Here is a 17,773-nt window from a genome sequence, read left to right on the forward strand (position 1 = left end):
GAGGGAAGAAGAGGCAACAGTTGGATATGAGAAAACTCTGGACTTGCTGTAAGAAGATCCAGATGCAAATTCTGCTCCATCTACAGATATGTGTGATTCTCAATAAACCACTCAGTCTCTGGCCTTTTATCCTTATTTGCAAAGTTAAGGAGAAGGTGTCAGGGAAGGGGGTTCGTTAGATGATTTCTAAGTGCATTTTGCTTTTATTACTCTATGTAAGGGCCAGTAAGCCAAACCCTGTTGGCTCTTGGCTCTTCTGTATATCTGTAAGGTAACAATGGCTTTTCCACTTTTAAATGGTTTTTTAGAAAATCAAGAAAGTATGTTGTGACATTTGAAAATCATCTAAAATTGAGTATGTTTTATTCGGACATAGTCATAATCATTTGTTTATGTATTACCTATGGTCAGTTTCATGCCAAGAGGGCAGAATTGAGTAGTTGCCAGAAACCATATGGCCCACAAAACAAGGGATATTTAGTATCTAGTCCTTTTAAGAAAAAGTTTGCTTTTTTCTGCTCTATGTCGATAAGTATACTTGCTTATTTTGGACTGACCCATCTCTTTTATATGAGGTTTGTGCTCATCAGGTATTTTTCAAAATATTATTATATTGCACAATCCCACAAACCGTTCAGCTTTCTGAGAGACTGTTTTGCTAACCATTGGAATCCTGGTGCCTTACACAGTGCTAGCATAGAGCAGGTGCTCAGTATTTGTTGTTGCGTAAGCATTCTAAGACCAGTGCCAAGCTAGTAATTTCAAAACTTCATAAGGAATTTTTTTATCCAATACAAACTAAGTTGCCTATTTTGGTAATTTCGATTTAAAAAAAAATTTATTTTTAAAAACTTTTTTGCTGACCAAAATTCTCCCTGCAAAAAAATAAAAATAAAAAAAATCCTACTGAATTTTAGATATCCAGTGAACAGAGAATTTAAAAAAAGATTAGAATCTTTTTTTTCCTAAATAAAGCATGTATTAAAAATACTGGTAAAACTGAAATGGCCTCAGCCTTTTACAACTGTGCGCCACGTTTTAAAAATGACGATTACTGGAGTCCAAGGAATGGTTGTCAGAAACATTCTGCGTAACTTAAGCATAGCGGCGAAAAATACAAGCATGAGTGCTGAGCAAAATGATTGTGCAAGGAAAAAAAAAGTAAAATTTTGCATTCTGTGCAATGTGTCGAACGTGAACGTATTGCACGTTGTGTTGCAGATTTACTACAGCTGAGTCATTTCGGGACACAAGTGTGTTTCCAGGAAAAAACGAGAGGAAGGAACCAGGCTGAGGGGCTTGCCGGGTTCCCCCAGGCACTCCCAGTAGCAGACACCGGTATTGCGCGGCGGGCGACGGCGTGGTCAAAAAGGCGCCGCGGCCCCTTTAAGACTCACAGCACCTTCTCCAAGATACCATCTTGCACCAGGAGTTCACGTAAGCTCTCCACCTACCTTGCTATATCCCTCCTCCTTAGCTGGGTACGGCCTGCCGGCGGGGCGAGCGAGCTTTTTCATTGGCTCTGCGCGCACGGCCCTCTTATTTCTATTGGTTTTTGCGCCCGCCACCTGACGCTATCCCCTGCCCTCCTGAGCCGTCAAGCTAGGTTGAGTGAGGGCTCTTGGGTTAGTTCCTGTTAGGCCCCGGCCGGGGGAGTAGGTTGAAGTCTCCTAAGATGCCCGGTGGGCTGGGGCACCGGGAGCTGTGAAGAGAGGGTGAGGAAGCGGCGAGGGGAGACCCGCGGCAGGCCTGAACAAGACCGGCGGCCGAGCCCGCCTTCCCTGCACCATGCTCATAGAGGATGTGGATGCCCTCAAGTCCTGGCTGGCCAAGTTACTGGAGCCGATGTGAGTGAGCCAGGCTGGGCCAGGGCCGGCGAACGTGGGCGTTGGGGGCCCGCGGGGGCGTGGGGGGAGGGGAGGCGGCGTGGGGGAGGGCGGAGCGGAGGGGCCGCGGTCCGGAGGTCCCGGCGACGTCTTCTCTGTAGTACTATCACCATTGTGGGGGGGGGCGGTGGCGGGGGGGGGCGGCGAGAGGCAGGGGCGTAGAGGCGGTGTGGCTGTGCGACCGGAGGGTGGGGGTGGGGGGCGGCAAGGACAGCGAGGGCTTTTTAAATATAAATATTGGGATGTTGGAAGGGGTAGCAGGAATAGTGAGGGAATTTAAAATTTTACTCTTTGAGAACAGCGGTAGATCGCAAGGCTATCGAGGGATTTTTGAATGTGAATATTAAGGGTGTAGCAGCATGTCGAGGGCTTTATTAACAATATTAGTACGAGGTTAAAAGATCCAGAAGCAGAGTATCGAGGGCCTTTTAAAAACATGAAGACAGAAAGGAATAGTAGGGATACTGAGGGTTTTATAGCGATTATTGATGAGCTCTAAGGGTTCAAGAATTTTGAAGGATTTGAGAAACATGAGGTAGTTGAAAGGGATATGTGAGCATTCAAGTGTTTTTGGGAATTACTGGAAAGCTGTTAAATAGGATAACAAGGATATGAAGGGATTTTAAAATATTATCTGGGAGTTGTTAGTACTAGGAGAACTAATAACTTTTAAATACCATTAAGGGTTAGAAAATACTGAGATTTTAAAGTTTGAGGGTTGAAAGGGCTACCCTGGTCTTTAATATTACTGGAGGAGTAGTTGAAAGGGGGTATACCTGCAACATGTAGGGATTTTTAGGTACAGCCATAGGAGCAATAAAAGGGGTAGAAGAAAGACTACGAGTTTTGTAAATATTGTTGAAGGATTGTGAGGGCAACTGAGGATATTGGGGTGTAGGATTATTGTTGACGGGCTGAAGAATCAGAAGGGCTTGTTTTTGAAAAATATTTGGGTAGTATTAGTTATGGAATTACTGGGACACTTGAGAGAGAGAGCAGAGGTACCAGCTTTTTGTTTTGTTTTGTAACCATTTTAAGAGTTTAGGATTGTGGTGAGTTTATTTGAGATAATGGGATATAGGTAGTTTCTGAAACATCCCAGAGAGGGAAGAGAAGGAATGCTGAAGGGAGAGTTGGAGAGAGATTATATCGAACTCTCTTGGGAAAGAAGGCTTGGAAAGAGAAGGGAAGGGATCATTTCCTGCCCCCTCCTAATTTCTAGTGCTTATTCTCCTGTTAGAGGTAGGACTTGCTGGTGAAAGAAAAGGGGTAGAGGAAGAGATGGGCAGGCTATAGGATTCATTAGATTAGACCATTTTAGTGGAAACATTGAGTTTTTCAGAAGTGTAAATAAGAGGTAGTTTGGGAGGCGTGGAGGTGTGGTAAAGCTGGGGCTGTTGGGAGACAGCTACTTCCCAGTTTATGTCCTGGTCCTCCTGAGAAATCTTGTTAAATAACTTTGTTGTTGTTTTGCTACTTTGATTTCTTGGATGTGAACACCTAAGAAGAGAGTCATCTTTAGTCCACTGTGTCAGCCTTATGAAGGTAGGATGGGCGAAGGAGGCAGCATTAGAATTTTGGTGTCTGACATGCTTTTTACATTCTGAGGATGAGGAGTATGTGAGAGTACAGGTGTGAATGAAAGTACACTAAGGGCTTCTGGGTTTTATATTAGTGTTGATCTACTTGAAAGTTTTGTAGAAGAGTATGGGTGTCTTGAGTCTGCTGTCTTTTTCTGCAGTAAAGTTTGGGAGCACAGAGATGGAGATGTATTGTGATGAAGGTAGAACATAAATGAAATAGATTTAGTGAAATTGACCATATATGGAAAAGGCTGAAAAAAAGATCATGTTTAAAAAATTGTTTACCTTCATGTTATTTGACATCAAAAAAAAAACCTTGTGTGCGTGTGTGACAGTTTTGGCTCATATAGGCTCTGATTTTGTTTGTAGGTAGAGATTCTATAAGAATTACATGTATATGTCTTTGGTAGAAGGTGACTAGTTTTAATGTTACTTTAATGTTAATTGCCTTTTTTTTTTTAGTCCTCCCTAAAATGTTTTATTCTGGGTAGTGGTTTTTGTTTTTGTTTTAAACAATTTTTTTTAACGTTTATTCATTTTTTGAGAGACAGAGAGTGAGCGGGGGAGGGGCAGAGAGAGAGGGAGACACAGAATCTGAAGCAGGCTCTAGGCTGTGAACTGACAGTACAGAGCTGACGCTGGGCTCGAACTCACAGATTGTGAGATCATGACTTGGGCTGAAGTTGGTTGCTTAACCGACTGAGGCACCCAGGCGCCCCTGTTTTTGTTTTTTGTTTTTTCTTTAATGTGAAAATTTAGTTCGGGTACAAACTTAAACCTAATTGTGTTTTTTCCCTTGGCTTTTTATACTAATAAGTTTATAGGTATTCTGTAATTTTTATGGGTAAAAATTATCTTTGAAAGTGATTATTTTAGTTTCCCCATTTGTTTTTACTTACATGTTCAACTGAAAACACCCAAAATGCTTTTTTAATTATTAAAAAATTGTTACTTTTTTGGGGCTAAAAAGAGCCAAAATCACTACTCAGGCTTTCCTAGAAGTACAAATTAAAAAATACTAAATTTTAACTCATAGAAGTATGGTTTCAGATGGAAGCGTTAATAAGAGACAGCAAATGCAAAAAGGAAAGGAATAAATGCAGATATATGTATTTTCTTTTTTTTTTTTTTTTAAATTTTTTTTTTTCAGCGTTTATTTATTTTTGGGACAGAGAGAGACAGAGCATGAACGGGGGAGGGGCAGAGAGAGAGGGAGACACAGAATCCGAAATAGGCTCCAGGCTCTGAGCCGTCAGCCCAGAGCCTGACGCGGGGCTCGAACTCCCGGACCGCGAGATCGTGACCTGGCTGAAGTCGGACGCTTAACCGACTGCGCCACCCAGGCGCCCCTGTATTTTCATTAGTTGTCATGGGATTTTTTTTTAGACATCCTAAAATATAATAAATGATATGCTAAAATGGGTTGTATTTGGTAATTTACTTTTTGCGTATTACAGATTGTAGAAAATTTTTATGGCGGATTGGCATGTTGTTATGACCTAGCGTTTCAGAGCAGTTGTTAGGGTTTCAGATAATGGAGTTGAAGTGGATATGTTGGAATCATACTGTGTCCATGCACATGATCTTCTATTGTGTTTTCTTAGCTTAGTTTATGGTTAAGTAAATTTATAAAAGATTTTAATTTTTAGGGGCTTTTAAGTATGTTGTGTTGCATGTAATGGGGTATTTCTAAACCAAGGCATTTTACATTTAATTATTTCTTATAGACAAATTAGAAATATCATATGCTAGAGCTTATCTGTTACCTTCCACTTCTTTTGTAGATTGGGGACCTATCTTTTACTTTAAAAAATTATTTTTTAACGTTTACTTATTATTGAGAGACAGAGACAGAGCATGAGCATGGGAGGGGCAGAGAGAGGGGGAGACACAGAATCTGAACCAGGCTCCAGGCTCTGAGCTATTAGCCCAGATCATGACGTGAGCCGAAGTTGGACGCTTAACCGACTGAGCCACCCAGGTGCCCCATGTCAATTACTTTTACTAGAGGAAAGACAAAAGGACAGTGCCTGGAAGAAATGACTCCTTAACTGGCTTGGAAAACCTAGTACCATTTTCACTGGCAGTGCAGTCAAGGGAGTGAAACCATCTCAGTCAAGAAATTTATATCTCTTTTCCTACTGCTACATGAACAGACTGAATTCACAAGTCTTGTTTGAGGTCTTTTTTTTTTTTTCTAAGTTTATTTATTTGTTTTGAGAGAGAGCACGATCTGGAGGTGGGGGTGGGGAGAGAGAGAATCTCAAGCAGGCTCCTTGCTGTCAGCACAGAGCTGGATGCGGGGCTCAATAGCAGAAGCTCCTTAACTGAGCTGAAATCAAGAGTTGAACATTCAACTGATTGAGACACCCAGGCGCCCCTTGTATAAGGTCTTTATCTTTGCTCACTTTCAAAATATCCTAGATGTCAGAGAGACTATGTAGGGATTATGTACAATTGGGAGATGTCATGGTTTCTATTAGAAATAACGTCTCATTTTCAGTAGGTGGGCCCTTTAAGAGTAAAGTCTAACTAAAATCCAAGGGATAAATTAAAAACTGATGAAGTTACAAGTTTAGAAAAAGTTCAGGCAGTAGAGCTTTTCTTGGGATTCTCTCTCTCCCTCTCTCTGTCTCTGCCTTTCCCCTGCTTGTGCTAGTGCTCTCTCAAAAATAAATACATAAAAAAAAAAAGTTCAGGCAAGCATTTTTCTTTTTAAGAAAATATTTATTTTTTGGGATGCCTGGGTGGTTTCAGTCAGTTAAGTGTTCTACTTGGGCTCAGGTCATGATCTTGTGTGTTCAAGTCCCATGCTCAGAGCCTGGAGCCTGCTTCAGATTGTGTCTCCCTTTGTCTCTGTCTCTGTCCTGCTAGTACTCTGTCTCTATGTCTCTAAAGAATAAATAAACATTAAAAAAATTAAAAAATATATTTATTTATTTTGAGAGATAGGTAGAGAGCAAGTGGGGGAGGGGCAGAGAAAGGGGAAGAGAGAAAATCCCAAGCAATCTCCACGTTGCCAGCGCAGAGCCCCCACTCAGGGCTTGAACTCATGAACTCAAATCAAGAGTCAGACACTCAATCCACCGAGCCATCTGGGTACCACCAGGCAAGCATTTTTTAATAACGAACATGCATTTCTACCTGAAAATGTCTTTATGTATTTATTTTTATTTGAGAGAAAGAGTACAAGCCAGGGAGAGAGAGACTATTAAGCAGGCTCCATGCTCAGTAGGGAGCCAAATGTAGGGCTCCAACCCACAACCCTGGGATCAAGACCTGAGCGGAAATCAAGAGTTGGACACTCAACTGACTTAGCCGCCCAGACACCTCCCCTAAAAGTCTTTAAGTGTTTTAAGTTATTTACATTATATATAATATATATATATATATATATATATATATTATATATATAAACGTAATTCAAAGCTGTTTGTTTAGCTTACTATAAAAATCTGTCTTGGTATGTGTTTTATTTTTTTCTTTATTTTTATTTTTTAAAGTTTACTTATTGTGAGAGAGAATATCCCAAGCAGGCTCAGTGTGGAGCCTGATGTGGGGCTCGAACTCACAAACCTGTGAGATCATCACCTGAGCCAAAACCAAGAGTCAGATGCTTAACCATCTGAGCCACCCAGGAGTCCCCTTGGTATATGTTTGAAACTTTTTTTTCCCAATGTCTGTTTTGAGAAAGAGAGACAGTGAGAGCGGGGGAGGGGCAGAGAGAGAGGGAGAGACAGAATCTGAAGCAGCCTCCAGGCTTTGAGCTGTTAGCACAGAGCCTAACAATGGTGCTCGAACTCATGAACTGTGAGATCATGACCTGAGCCGAAGTTGGACGCTTAACTGACTGAGCCATCCAGGCGCCCTCCTTGGTATATGTTTTAAAATGAGTGATGGGGTTTGTAATACTTTTTTGTACAGTTGCATCTATCTATTGTAGTAAACACCATTATGTGAATCAGGGCATTTAGTTTCTAGTTCTGTATCTATCTCTGATTTACTGTGTGACTTTGGAGAAATTCTTTAAATTTTCTCTAAACAGTTAATAATATTAGCCATCTACCTATCTTTCAAATATGGTATGAATATTAATGTGTAGACTATAAAAAGTGCCTGTGTACCTTAGAATCATTAAATATAAATGTAATTTTGTGGTTTTTGAAATATTAAAATATGTTAAACTCTTTTTGCAAAAATATTTTACTTAATATTGTTAAGCATTACTGCTACTTACTAGAGAGCAGCTAGAGTCTCACTGCGGGCCTGTAGGTAGGACCGGGAATTGGTGAAAGCTGTGACTTTGATGTGTAGCTTCTGTGACTTCAGCCCATAGCAACATCTTTTTTAGTGCACTAGGAGATTGAATATGTTGTCATCTTGGAGTATGATGGAAAAGGCAGCAGTAAGCTTCATAGACAGATCACTGTATTGGTTCAGTATTCAAGGAGGGAGTATACTTTGAACTCTATAGAGTTTTACATGCCACCATAGATTTGCAATCTTATCACATTAAGTTCTGATTAGTAATGTCTTCAGCTGCTCAAATAGGAGGAAAAATCATCACCTAGTAGCTATGACACCTGACCTTACATAAATAAACTACTAGGGTGAAATGAGTATTTTGAAGGTATGTTCTTAAAAGATTGAGAAGTTCTGATAATGTGCTTAGTGGCCTCAAGGAATTATACTGCCTCTAAAGTGCTGTCATTGGACTCGTTTAAGGAGACTGACCCTTAACTATTTCACAGAAAAGGACTTATTTTGACCAGAAGACTTCTTGGCAAGTTTCCGCCCCCCCCCAATTTTTTTAATGTTTTTATTTATTTTTGAGAGAGAGACAGAGCATGAGCAGGGGAGGGGCAGAGAGAGAGAGGGTGATACAGATTCTGAAACAGGCTCTAGGCTCCAAGCTGTCATCACAGAACCTGATGTGAGGCTTGAACTCATGGACCATGAGACCATGACCTGAACAAAGCTGGACACTTAACCAACTGAGCCACCTAGGCACCCTACAAAAAATTTTTGAGTGTTTATTTATTTTTGAGAGAGAGAGAACAAGAGCACAAGTAGGGGAGGGACAGAGATAGAGGGAAAGACACAGACTCCGAAGCAGGCTCCAGGCTCTGAGCTGTCAGTAGAGAGCCCGACATGGGGCTCGAACCTACAACCCACAAGATCATGACCTGAGCTGAAGCCAGACGCTTAACCAACTGAGCCACCCAGGCACCCCTTGGCAAATACACTAAGTTTAAGGACATACTTGTTCTTATGTCCTTTGGTTTGCCTCCTAAATATGTCTGACTTTTTTCTTGGCCCAATTGCTATAGGCTAGAAGCCAGAAGTTGCTCTTATAGCCCTCTGTTTCTTATCACTGTCTTGTCTCATCCTCTGATAGGGTTATTGCTTACTTTGTTGTGAAAATGTTTTTTAACCATTTGTTATTTTGTACTGTAATTATTTGTTTTCATTTTCAGCCCTTGGCCACTAGACTGCAAGGCAAGGTCTGTCTTTCTTAGATTAGACTAATTCCATTACCAAGCAAGATGCTTGGTACTTAGTAAACGTTCAGTAAATGTTTAAATGAATCAGTGTCCTTACACATATGTATATGTACACATTGGTTGACAATTTTGAAAAGTACTATTTAAAAAAATTTTTTTAAATGTTTATTATTTTTTGAGAGAGAGAATGTGCGTGTGGAGGGGAGGGGCAAGGAGAGAGAGAGAGACAAAATCTGAAGCAGGCTCCAGGCTCCAATCTGTCAGCACAGAGCCCAATGCGGGACTGGAACTCAGGGACTGCAAGATCATGACCTCAGCCAAAGTCAGACGCTTGACTGACTAAGCCACCCAGGTGCCCCATATTTTTTTAATAGCCTAATTTTTAGGGTATACTTAGCTGGTGACTATTGATTTGTAAGCCATAGTCTGAATATCAAAACACTGTTTGCAGCTGACAGGTATATATATATATTTTTTCTCCAAGGTAAATCTAGGTATTTTCTTCCATTCATGAAAGCCTCTAATTAATTAAGGGGAAGATGAAAGCTTTCATTCGAAAAGAAGTAGAAGTGCCATTATTTCTTTTTAATATGTGTTAACAGGTTCTTACAACTTAATGTTATTCATATTAACTCTTTAAAAAAATTTTTTTTTTAATGTTTTTTTTTTTTTTTTTTATTTTTTTAAATTTTTTTTTTTTTTTTCAACGTTTATTTATTTTTGGGACAGAGAGAGACAGAGCATGAATGGGGGAGGGGCAGAGAGAGAGGGAGACACAGAATCGGAAGCAGGCTCCAGGCTCCGAGCCATCAGCCCAGAGCCCGACGCGGGGCTCGAACTCACGGACCGCGAGATCGTGACCTGGCTGAAGTCGGACGCTTAACCGACTGCGCCACCCAGGCGCCCCTTTAATGTTTATTTTTGAGAGAGAGAGAGAGACAGAGCAGGAGCAGGGGAAGGGCAGAGAGAGAGGGAGTGACACACGGATTTCGGAGCAGGCTGTAGGCTCTGAGCTGTCAGCACAGAGCCCGACGTGGGACTTAAACTCACAAACCATGAGATCATGACCTGAGCTGAAGTTGGACGCTTAACCAACTGAGCCACCCAGGCGCCCCACATTAACTCTTTTAATAAAGTCAGTTCAAGTTTTACTTCCTTTTCTTTTCTTCTTCTTATTTTTTTTTTTTTTTTTTTTAATAAAAAGAGATAAGGGAGGGGGCAGAGAGAGAGAGAGAATCCCAAGCAAGCTCAGTCTCCTTGCCTAGCCTGGACTCAGAGGTAGGGCCTGAACTCATGACAGAGATTATGACCTGAGCTGAAATCAAGACTTGGATGCTTAACTAACTGAGCCAGCCAGGTGCCTTAGATTTTATTTTATTTTATTTTTAAATATTCATTTATTTTGAGAGAGAGAGAAGAGTGTGTGTACAAGCTGGGGAGGGGCAGAGGCAGAAGGAGAGTGAGAGGGAATCCCAAGTAGGCTCCATGACCAGTGCAGAGCCCCACTTGGGCTCGATCTTAGGACCATAGTGTGAGATTATGACCTGAGCCAAAAACAAGAGTTGGGACACTCAATTGATGGAGCCACCCAGGCACCCTTAACATTATATTTTTAAGTAATCTCTACACCCAACATGAGGCTCGAATTTGACAACCCTGAGATTGAGAGTCGCATGCTTCACCAACTGAGCCAACTGGGTGCCCCCTTTACTTGTTTTTCCAGTGTTGTTTTATCAACGGAATAATCTGAACACAGATCTCAGGGTCAGACATTTTGGTGTTTTATTTAGGTTTTTTTTTTTTCTTGCAAAGTAAAAATAAAAGCATTATTATAGAAAATATAGAAAGAAAAAATAATAAAATTGTGTGTATTAATTTCTAGTTTCTCTTGTGTGTTTGAACTTCATGTAGCTATAATAAGAATCAAATGTAAAATTAAAAAAAAACCTAATGTTTACTTATTGGAGGACCTGGGTGGCTCATTTGGTTAAGGGTGCAACTTCAGCTCAGGTCACGATCTCACAGTTTGTGGATTTGAGCCCCACATTGGGCTCTGTGCTGACAACTTAGAGCCTGGAGCCTGCTTCTGTCTCCTTCAGTCTCTGCCCTCCCCCGTTTGTGCTCTCTCTCTCAAAAGTAAACATAAACATCAATGTTTACTTATTTTTGAGATAGAGAGCGAGCAGGGGGAGGGCAGTGAGAGAGAGGGAGACGGAATCCCAAGCAGGCTCTGTGACCTGAGCCAAAACCAAGAGTTGGGTGCTGAACCAACTGGGCCACCCAGGTGCCCCCAAATGTAAAATTTCTTATCTTGATTTCTCCATTTTACCTTACATCAGAAATGTTTTTCATATCTGTGTATTTTTATAACTATCACTTTGGATCCCTTATGTTTCATAAACATTTACAATAAGAATGGGTGGGTACCTGGGTGGCTCAGTCCATTGAACATCCAACTTTGGATCAGGTCATGATCTCACCGTTCTTGATTTTGAGTCCCTCATCAGACTTTCTGCTGTCAGCAAGGAGGCTGCTTTGGATTCTCTGTACCCCTCTCTGCCCCTCCTGTGCTCTCGCAAGCGCACTCGCTTGCTCTCTTTCTCTGAAAAATAAACAATAATAAATGTATATTATTTATATAAACATACATAATAAATAAAAATAAAAATAAACAACAATAAGAATGGGTATCTTGACTTCTTGTTAAAAATAATGCTGTTTTTATATCATGTATATATTTAGATATATATATATATTTAGCACTAATTAGGTATAGTGTTCTCTATGTTTGGCTTTATTTCCTGAAGCTAATTTCTCATAACTACAACTACTAGTCAGAGAATATGAATATTTTTAATGGCTGTTGATACACATTAAGATCAGGAGGTTCTTTCCCCTATGGCTCAGTAACGTATTCATTGTTTCACTTATGAAACAAATATCACACTAAGGTATAACTTAAACTTGGGCCCTTCTTATTCAGGAACATGTAGATTTTTCTGAAAGTGGAAGAGGTTTAAATAGTGTTGGTTTTTTCCTTAAAAAAAAAAAAAATTAGACTTCTCTAACTTTTAAGTAGCGTTTCTTGGCTAGGGCCTAAGGCAAGCAAAGACCTTTATTCTTTGGTCTTGGGATTGGACATATGTCTGAGATCTGTAAAGCTGATATGCCACCAAAGCAGATGGGTCATAAACTTGTAGTGGAGATTTCATTAAGGAGGAAAGGACAAATTTGAGGATTTTACAGATATTTTTAGGGCAGTATTTCTGTTAACTTCCCCTGATGAAAATTCATTATAGTTGATTTTTTAAAATAAAAGATAATTGAAACATGTTCTTAGAATATTATAATGCAAGATGTAAATTTTAAGGAGTCCTCATGTTTCTAATTTCCATTAAACTTAAGGAAATTTATTTTGTTCTTGATTTTAACTGGAAGGTAACTATTGGTCGAGACTTCAGATACATTAATTTGTCATGCAGATTTACAGTAGGAAAGCATATGCTATAAAATATGCTATAAAATAATTTTACTCCCTGGAATTGCAACTGAGTTTTACTTCCACAAGTATGCTTTCTGCCTGATCTTAGGTGGATTCCTTAATTTGTCTTTACATATTTACAAATTTAGATATCTATAAAATGAATACTAATTCATTGTGCTGTTAAGGCCTTTTAAAGACTATAGTAGAATAGTAATTCAGATGGGTATCATTATGTTTTCTAATCTTTCTTACAATAGAAGCCTCTTTCTGTCTAGAAATGTGTGTACTTAACACAGCCATGGATCCAAGATTTTAAAATCTTTTTTATTCTCAAACATGCTTGTCCCTATAGTTAAGGAGAAATTGGTTTCCATAAGCTTTGGTTACAAATAAATAGCTAAAAGATTTAAAATACTCTGGAATAAGAGAATAAGAAGTCGTCCTGCATTTGTCTCATAAATTACCAAGAATCTTAGTCATGCCCCGATTTTTGGGACACGCTTTTGGAAGTCTTGTTGGTGTCAAAGCTACTACAGTATTGTATTTGTTAACTTCTAAAGATTATATAGTAAGAAGTGATAAAAGACTATATAAGAACAGTCATAAAGGTACAGAAAATTACAGCATAAAACTCTCCGGTGTATTTAAGTTTCACCATTCACTTGGTGTGACTTGATTATTTCAGACTGGTAATTTCCGTCATAGTACTTGATGGGTACATATTAGGAGCTGTTCAATTTAAATGGTCCCATTCCTTTGGTTGTAAACATGCTTTTGAATTGGGTACAGAATTCTAACTCTCAGTTCTTAACAATCAGTTGTTTACTCATGTTGCACAAATACTTAAAATCTGTGATCACTCTCTTGGTGTCTAGTTTTTTCCTGATCTTTTACCTTCTTGTAATTATTCATCTTGTGTTTTCACATCATCCTCTCATCATGTGTTTTACCAGAAGCAACCTAACTCCGCAGTTGTTTTTTCAGAGTCTGTATACTAAATACATGTATAAGATATGTGGGATTGGGGAACCTGGGTGGCTTAGTTGGTGAAGTGTCCACCTCTTGATTTTGGCTCATGTCATGATCTCAACCATTTGCGAGTTGGAGCCCTGAATGGGGCTTGGCGCTGACGGTGCAGAGCTTGCTTGGGGTTGATTCTCTCTCCCTCTCTTTCCACCCCTCCTCCCATCTCACTCTCTCTCAAAATAAGTAAACCTAAAAAGAAATACGGGTTCGTTTAACTCCTCTTCAGTAATGTAAATGTTTTGCCTGCTTCTCACTAGAAATGGCATATCCTTACCAACTTTCTACCTGTTAGGTCATGAGACTCCTTAAAGCTTCTTATAACAGGAGAAAAAACAACATTGCCTCTTTCTACCATTTGTACGTATTTTTAAAAATTCTTGTCTTTTCTACGTTTAAAATATCTTCCTTATCCATGATCTGAACTTTCTAAGTCAAGGTAGAGATGTGATATTTTTTTTAATCCTCTCCCCTCCATTTGAATGTTGTTTAGAACTGATTGATCAAATACCTTACCTTACTATTCTCAGGAGTGAAGTGTTTATGGATTAGCCAAGGTGAGCATGGTCTGTGTAACATTTTTGAAGGTGCAAATGCTATATATTCATTTTATTATTTATTTATTATTGCTGTTTTTTAGGTTGGGTAATTGACATACAATGTTATATTACTTCTAGGTATACAATATAGTGATCTGATTTATACATTATGAAGTGCTCACCACAATCAGTCGAGTTACAATCTGTCACCATACAAAGTTATTAAAATGTTATTGACTATATTCCCTATGCTATACATTATATCCCCTATGTCTTATTTATTTAAAACTGAAAGATTACAACTCTTAATCCCCTTCACCTATTTCACCCGTCCCCTCCAACTGCCCTTCTCTCTGACAACCATCAGTTTGTTTCCTGTATCTGTGAGTCTGTTTCTGCTTTGTTTTATGTTTTAGATTCCACATGTAAGTGAAATCTTACTGTGTTTGTCTTCCTCTGACTTACTGCCCTCAACATACACTTTCTAGGCCCATCCATGTTGTTGGCAAATGGCAAGATTTCATTCTTTTTTTTTAATGGCTGAGTGATAATACATTGTATGTATACGACGTCATCTTTATCTTCTTTATCCATTCTTCTGACAATGGACATTTAGGTTGCTTCTATATCTTCTTAGCTGTTGTAAATTATGCCATGATGAACATAGGGGTGCATATGACTTTCCAAATTAGTGTTTTCATTTTCTTTTTTTTTAATTAATTTTTTTAATGTTTATTTATTTTTGAGAGAAAGACAGAGCATGAGCAGGAGAGGGGCACAGAGAGAGGGAGACATAGAATACGAAGCAGGCTCCAGGCTCCCAGCTGTCAGCACAGAGCCCAACACGGGGCTCGAACCCACAGACTGTTAGATCATGACCTGAACTGAAGTTGGGCGCTTAACCCGACTGAGACACCCAGGTGCCCCCAGACATTTTTTTTCTGATTTTGATCTGTATATCCATTTTAGAATTTAGCAATTGGATTTATCCAGGTAGTCTATTAATAATTCTCCAAAATGTAATTTACATTTTTTACTTAAGAAAAATCCTGGCTTTCTTTTAAATTGCATATTTTTATTAATATATAGCTCATCATCGTGGACACTTATATTCTTTCCCAGTGCACTTTGACCCTTATCCATAATTATTTTTTTATTAGCTCTGAGTTTCGTAAAATTGACATTGAAACTTGCTCTCTTAGATTTGGTGCATAAATGTGCGGGTGTTTAAAGAAATAGCCTTTCCCACAGCAGTATTGGCAGTGAAAAAAATTCTATTTTATTGAATTATGAACTTTAAAAATATAGAATAGAAGGAAGTGCTTGGCTTTTCTTTTTGTAAAATTTTTTTTATTTACTTAAAAAATATATTTTTCCCATATATGTATATATTTACAACACAAAAACTTTCATTTCCTATAGTGTAGATAAAATGTTAAGTCTGGAGAGTACTACATATTGGCAACTCAGGGAACATGTACTGCCCTGGCAGACGAGATGATTTTGAATGTCAAAAGACAAGTTACTACTGACGGGGGGGGGGGGGGGGGGGGTTGGTGTTGGGAGGACAAAACAAAAAAGGGAAGTAGCTAAAGATCCTTTCTGCTGCCCTTCTACTACTTCTCTTATCCTTTCTGTTTTAGCTCCCAGATCTTTTCTTTCTTGCTTAGAGCTGCTAGAGTGTTTGCCAGTAATATTTATGGTGTCAACCTTCTTGTGTTCTCGTTTTTTAAAGAGATCTTTTGGGGTGCCTGGGTGGCTCAGTCGGTTCAGCATCTGACTTCCGCTGAGGTCATGATCTCGCGGTCAGTGGGTTCCAGCCCCATGTCGGGCTCTGTGCTGACAGCTGGGAGCCTGGAGCCTGCTTTGGATTCTGTCTCCCTCTCTCTCTGCACCTCCCCAGCTCACGCTCTGTTCTCTCTGTATCTCAAAAATGAATAAATGTTAGAAAACATTAAAAAAAAATAGATCTTCAAGAGACCGAGAAGATTATCAGTGGAATTGATTGCTATTTTTGGATGCTGGTGCCTGGGGTTATAGGGAATGAGGAAAGGTGTCCCATCACTTCCCCTGGTTCTTCCTCACGGTCACATGGAACAGATAGTTCCTGAAGATATGAACAGTGCTTCTACAGCACTGCAACTCGGGTTGGTTGCCATCCTTTCCTTGTTTCCATTGAGAGATGCAAATCAATGTAGATTTGGTCCAAAATTCTGGGTATAATTAGAACATTGAAAATAGACAATTTTATAAAAATAAGCATAAAAGGAAAATCTTGCTTGCACTGTGTGTATGCTATTTGTTATAAAAATCGTCTTTGTTTGCAGTCAGTATTTATTTATTTATTTATTTATTTAACTTATTCGCAGTCACTTTCTTTGAAATAAAGTTGTTGACCTTTAGCTTTCCAAAATAGGGGTGACTTCATTAATGACATTGCTGTTTAAAAAAAAAGTTAAAACATTTTTGTTTTCTCTTTGTCTATCTAGATGTGATGCTGACCCTTCAGCCTTAGCCAACTATGTTGTAGCACTGGTCAAGAAGGACAAACCTGAGAAAGAATTGAAAGCCTTTTGTGCTGATCAACTTGACGTGTTTTTACAAAAAGGTAATTATTGGGGCCTTTCAGCCACATATTTAAGAATGTAAATTTAAAACTTTCTGATAAAATCTTGGAGATAAAAACTTGGAAGGAAAGACATCAGTTATTGCCCTTTAAACATTTGAATATACCGATTCCTGTTAATTATTTATCATGTATTTTGGAAGAACTGTTTTTACCCCCTTTCTTTCTCTACTTCTTTCCTATATTGGAGCATTTGCTTTTTAGGTGAATGGATCCTCTTTGGCTTGTGACAGAATCTAGTTGATGGTTGGGGATAACAGTTTAAGGATGATGGAACTATTTATGCTTACTGTTTATTAGGACTATGAAGCTATGTTTTTTTCCCTCTTGGCTGGAGCTTTTTGCTGTCCAGGAAGAGATGGGCATGATCCTCTTTACTTTGTGCCTCCAACTTCCTATCTTACCAAAGTCCTTTCCATGGCCTGCATAGCGTCCTGGAGTGCTCCCCTGCTTATTCTCTGACCTCATCTCCTACCACTCCCTCTCACTTGTTCCAGTCTAGCCACCTTGACCCCCTTGCCTTTTTTTTTCAGTATGGCAAACATGTTCCCACATCAGGGATTTTGAACTTGTTTTACCCTTGCTTGAAATGGTTTCTTCTCTATGGTTTCTGGTTTCTCCTCAAATGTTACCTCAAATGTTTCCCCTGAGTGTTCTATGTACAGTATATTCTACCTCACGCCCCTAATCACCCTTTCCTTTTCCCAGCCTTGCTTCATTTTGTTTCTCCTCGTACTTGTCACTTTTTGTCATGTTATATGTTTATTTGCATGTTTATATGTGTGTGTGTCTTTTCCCCTCCCCCTACTTTTGTCTTTCCCTTTGTTGAGAGTGGTGACTTGGAACCTGTAATGCCTGGCACATAGAAGGCATTCAGTAAATGTTGAATGGATGAAAGGAATGTGGATAATGCACACGTTGGTTGATCTAGCTATTGCTGTGAGAAGATAACCTTCAACTGAAATGTCTACAGAGAAATAGAAGATAGTAAATATGGCTTCTCACTTGGAAAACAGGATTACATATTTTTTTGGTGGATTTTAAGGCTTTTTTTTTTTTTAATACACAAAAAACATAATACTTCTAGAATTCTTCCCTAGTACAGGTGAGTATTTGTTTTCTTTTTTT

General features: G+C 39.2%; 1 protein-coding gene across 4 annotated transcripts in view; it reads left to right on the top strand.

The window, feature by feature from the left end:
* The first annotated feature begins 1,599 nt into the window (after positions 1-1,599).
* The window catches only part of RBM27 (RNA binding motif protein 27), a 75,129-nt gene continuing 58,955 nt past the window's right edge, over positions 1,600-17,773 (top strand). For 3 of the 4 annotated variants that reach the window (XM_030320781.1, XM_030320774.1, XM_030320790.1), the window contains exons 1-2: positions 1,622-1,847; positions 16,509-16,627. In XM_030320781.1, coding sequence (XP_030176641.1) covers positions 1,789-1,847; positions 16,509-16,627 — 178 coding nt within the window. In that variant the 5' untranslated portion in view covers positions 1,622-1,788. Of the gene's footprint in view, positions 1,848-16,508; positions 16,628-17,773 lie in introns of all 4 variants that reach the window. The other variant, XM_030320764.2, reaches the window with a different exon arrangement.

Source organism: Lynx canadensis, chromosome A1 (assembly GCF_007474595.2).
Source record: "Lynx canadensis isolate LIC74 chromosome A1, mLynCan4.pri.v2, whole genome shotgun sequence".
Classification (NCBI taxonomy): Eukaryota; Metazoa; Chordata; class Mammalia; order Carnivora; family Felidae; genus Lynx; species Lynx canadensis.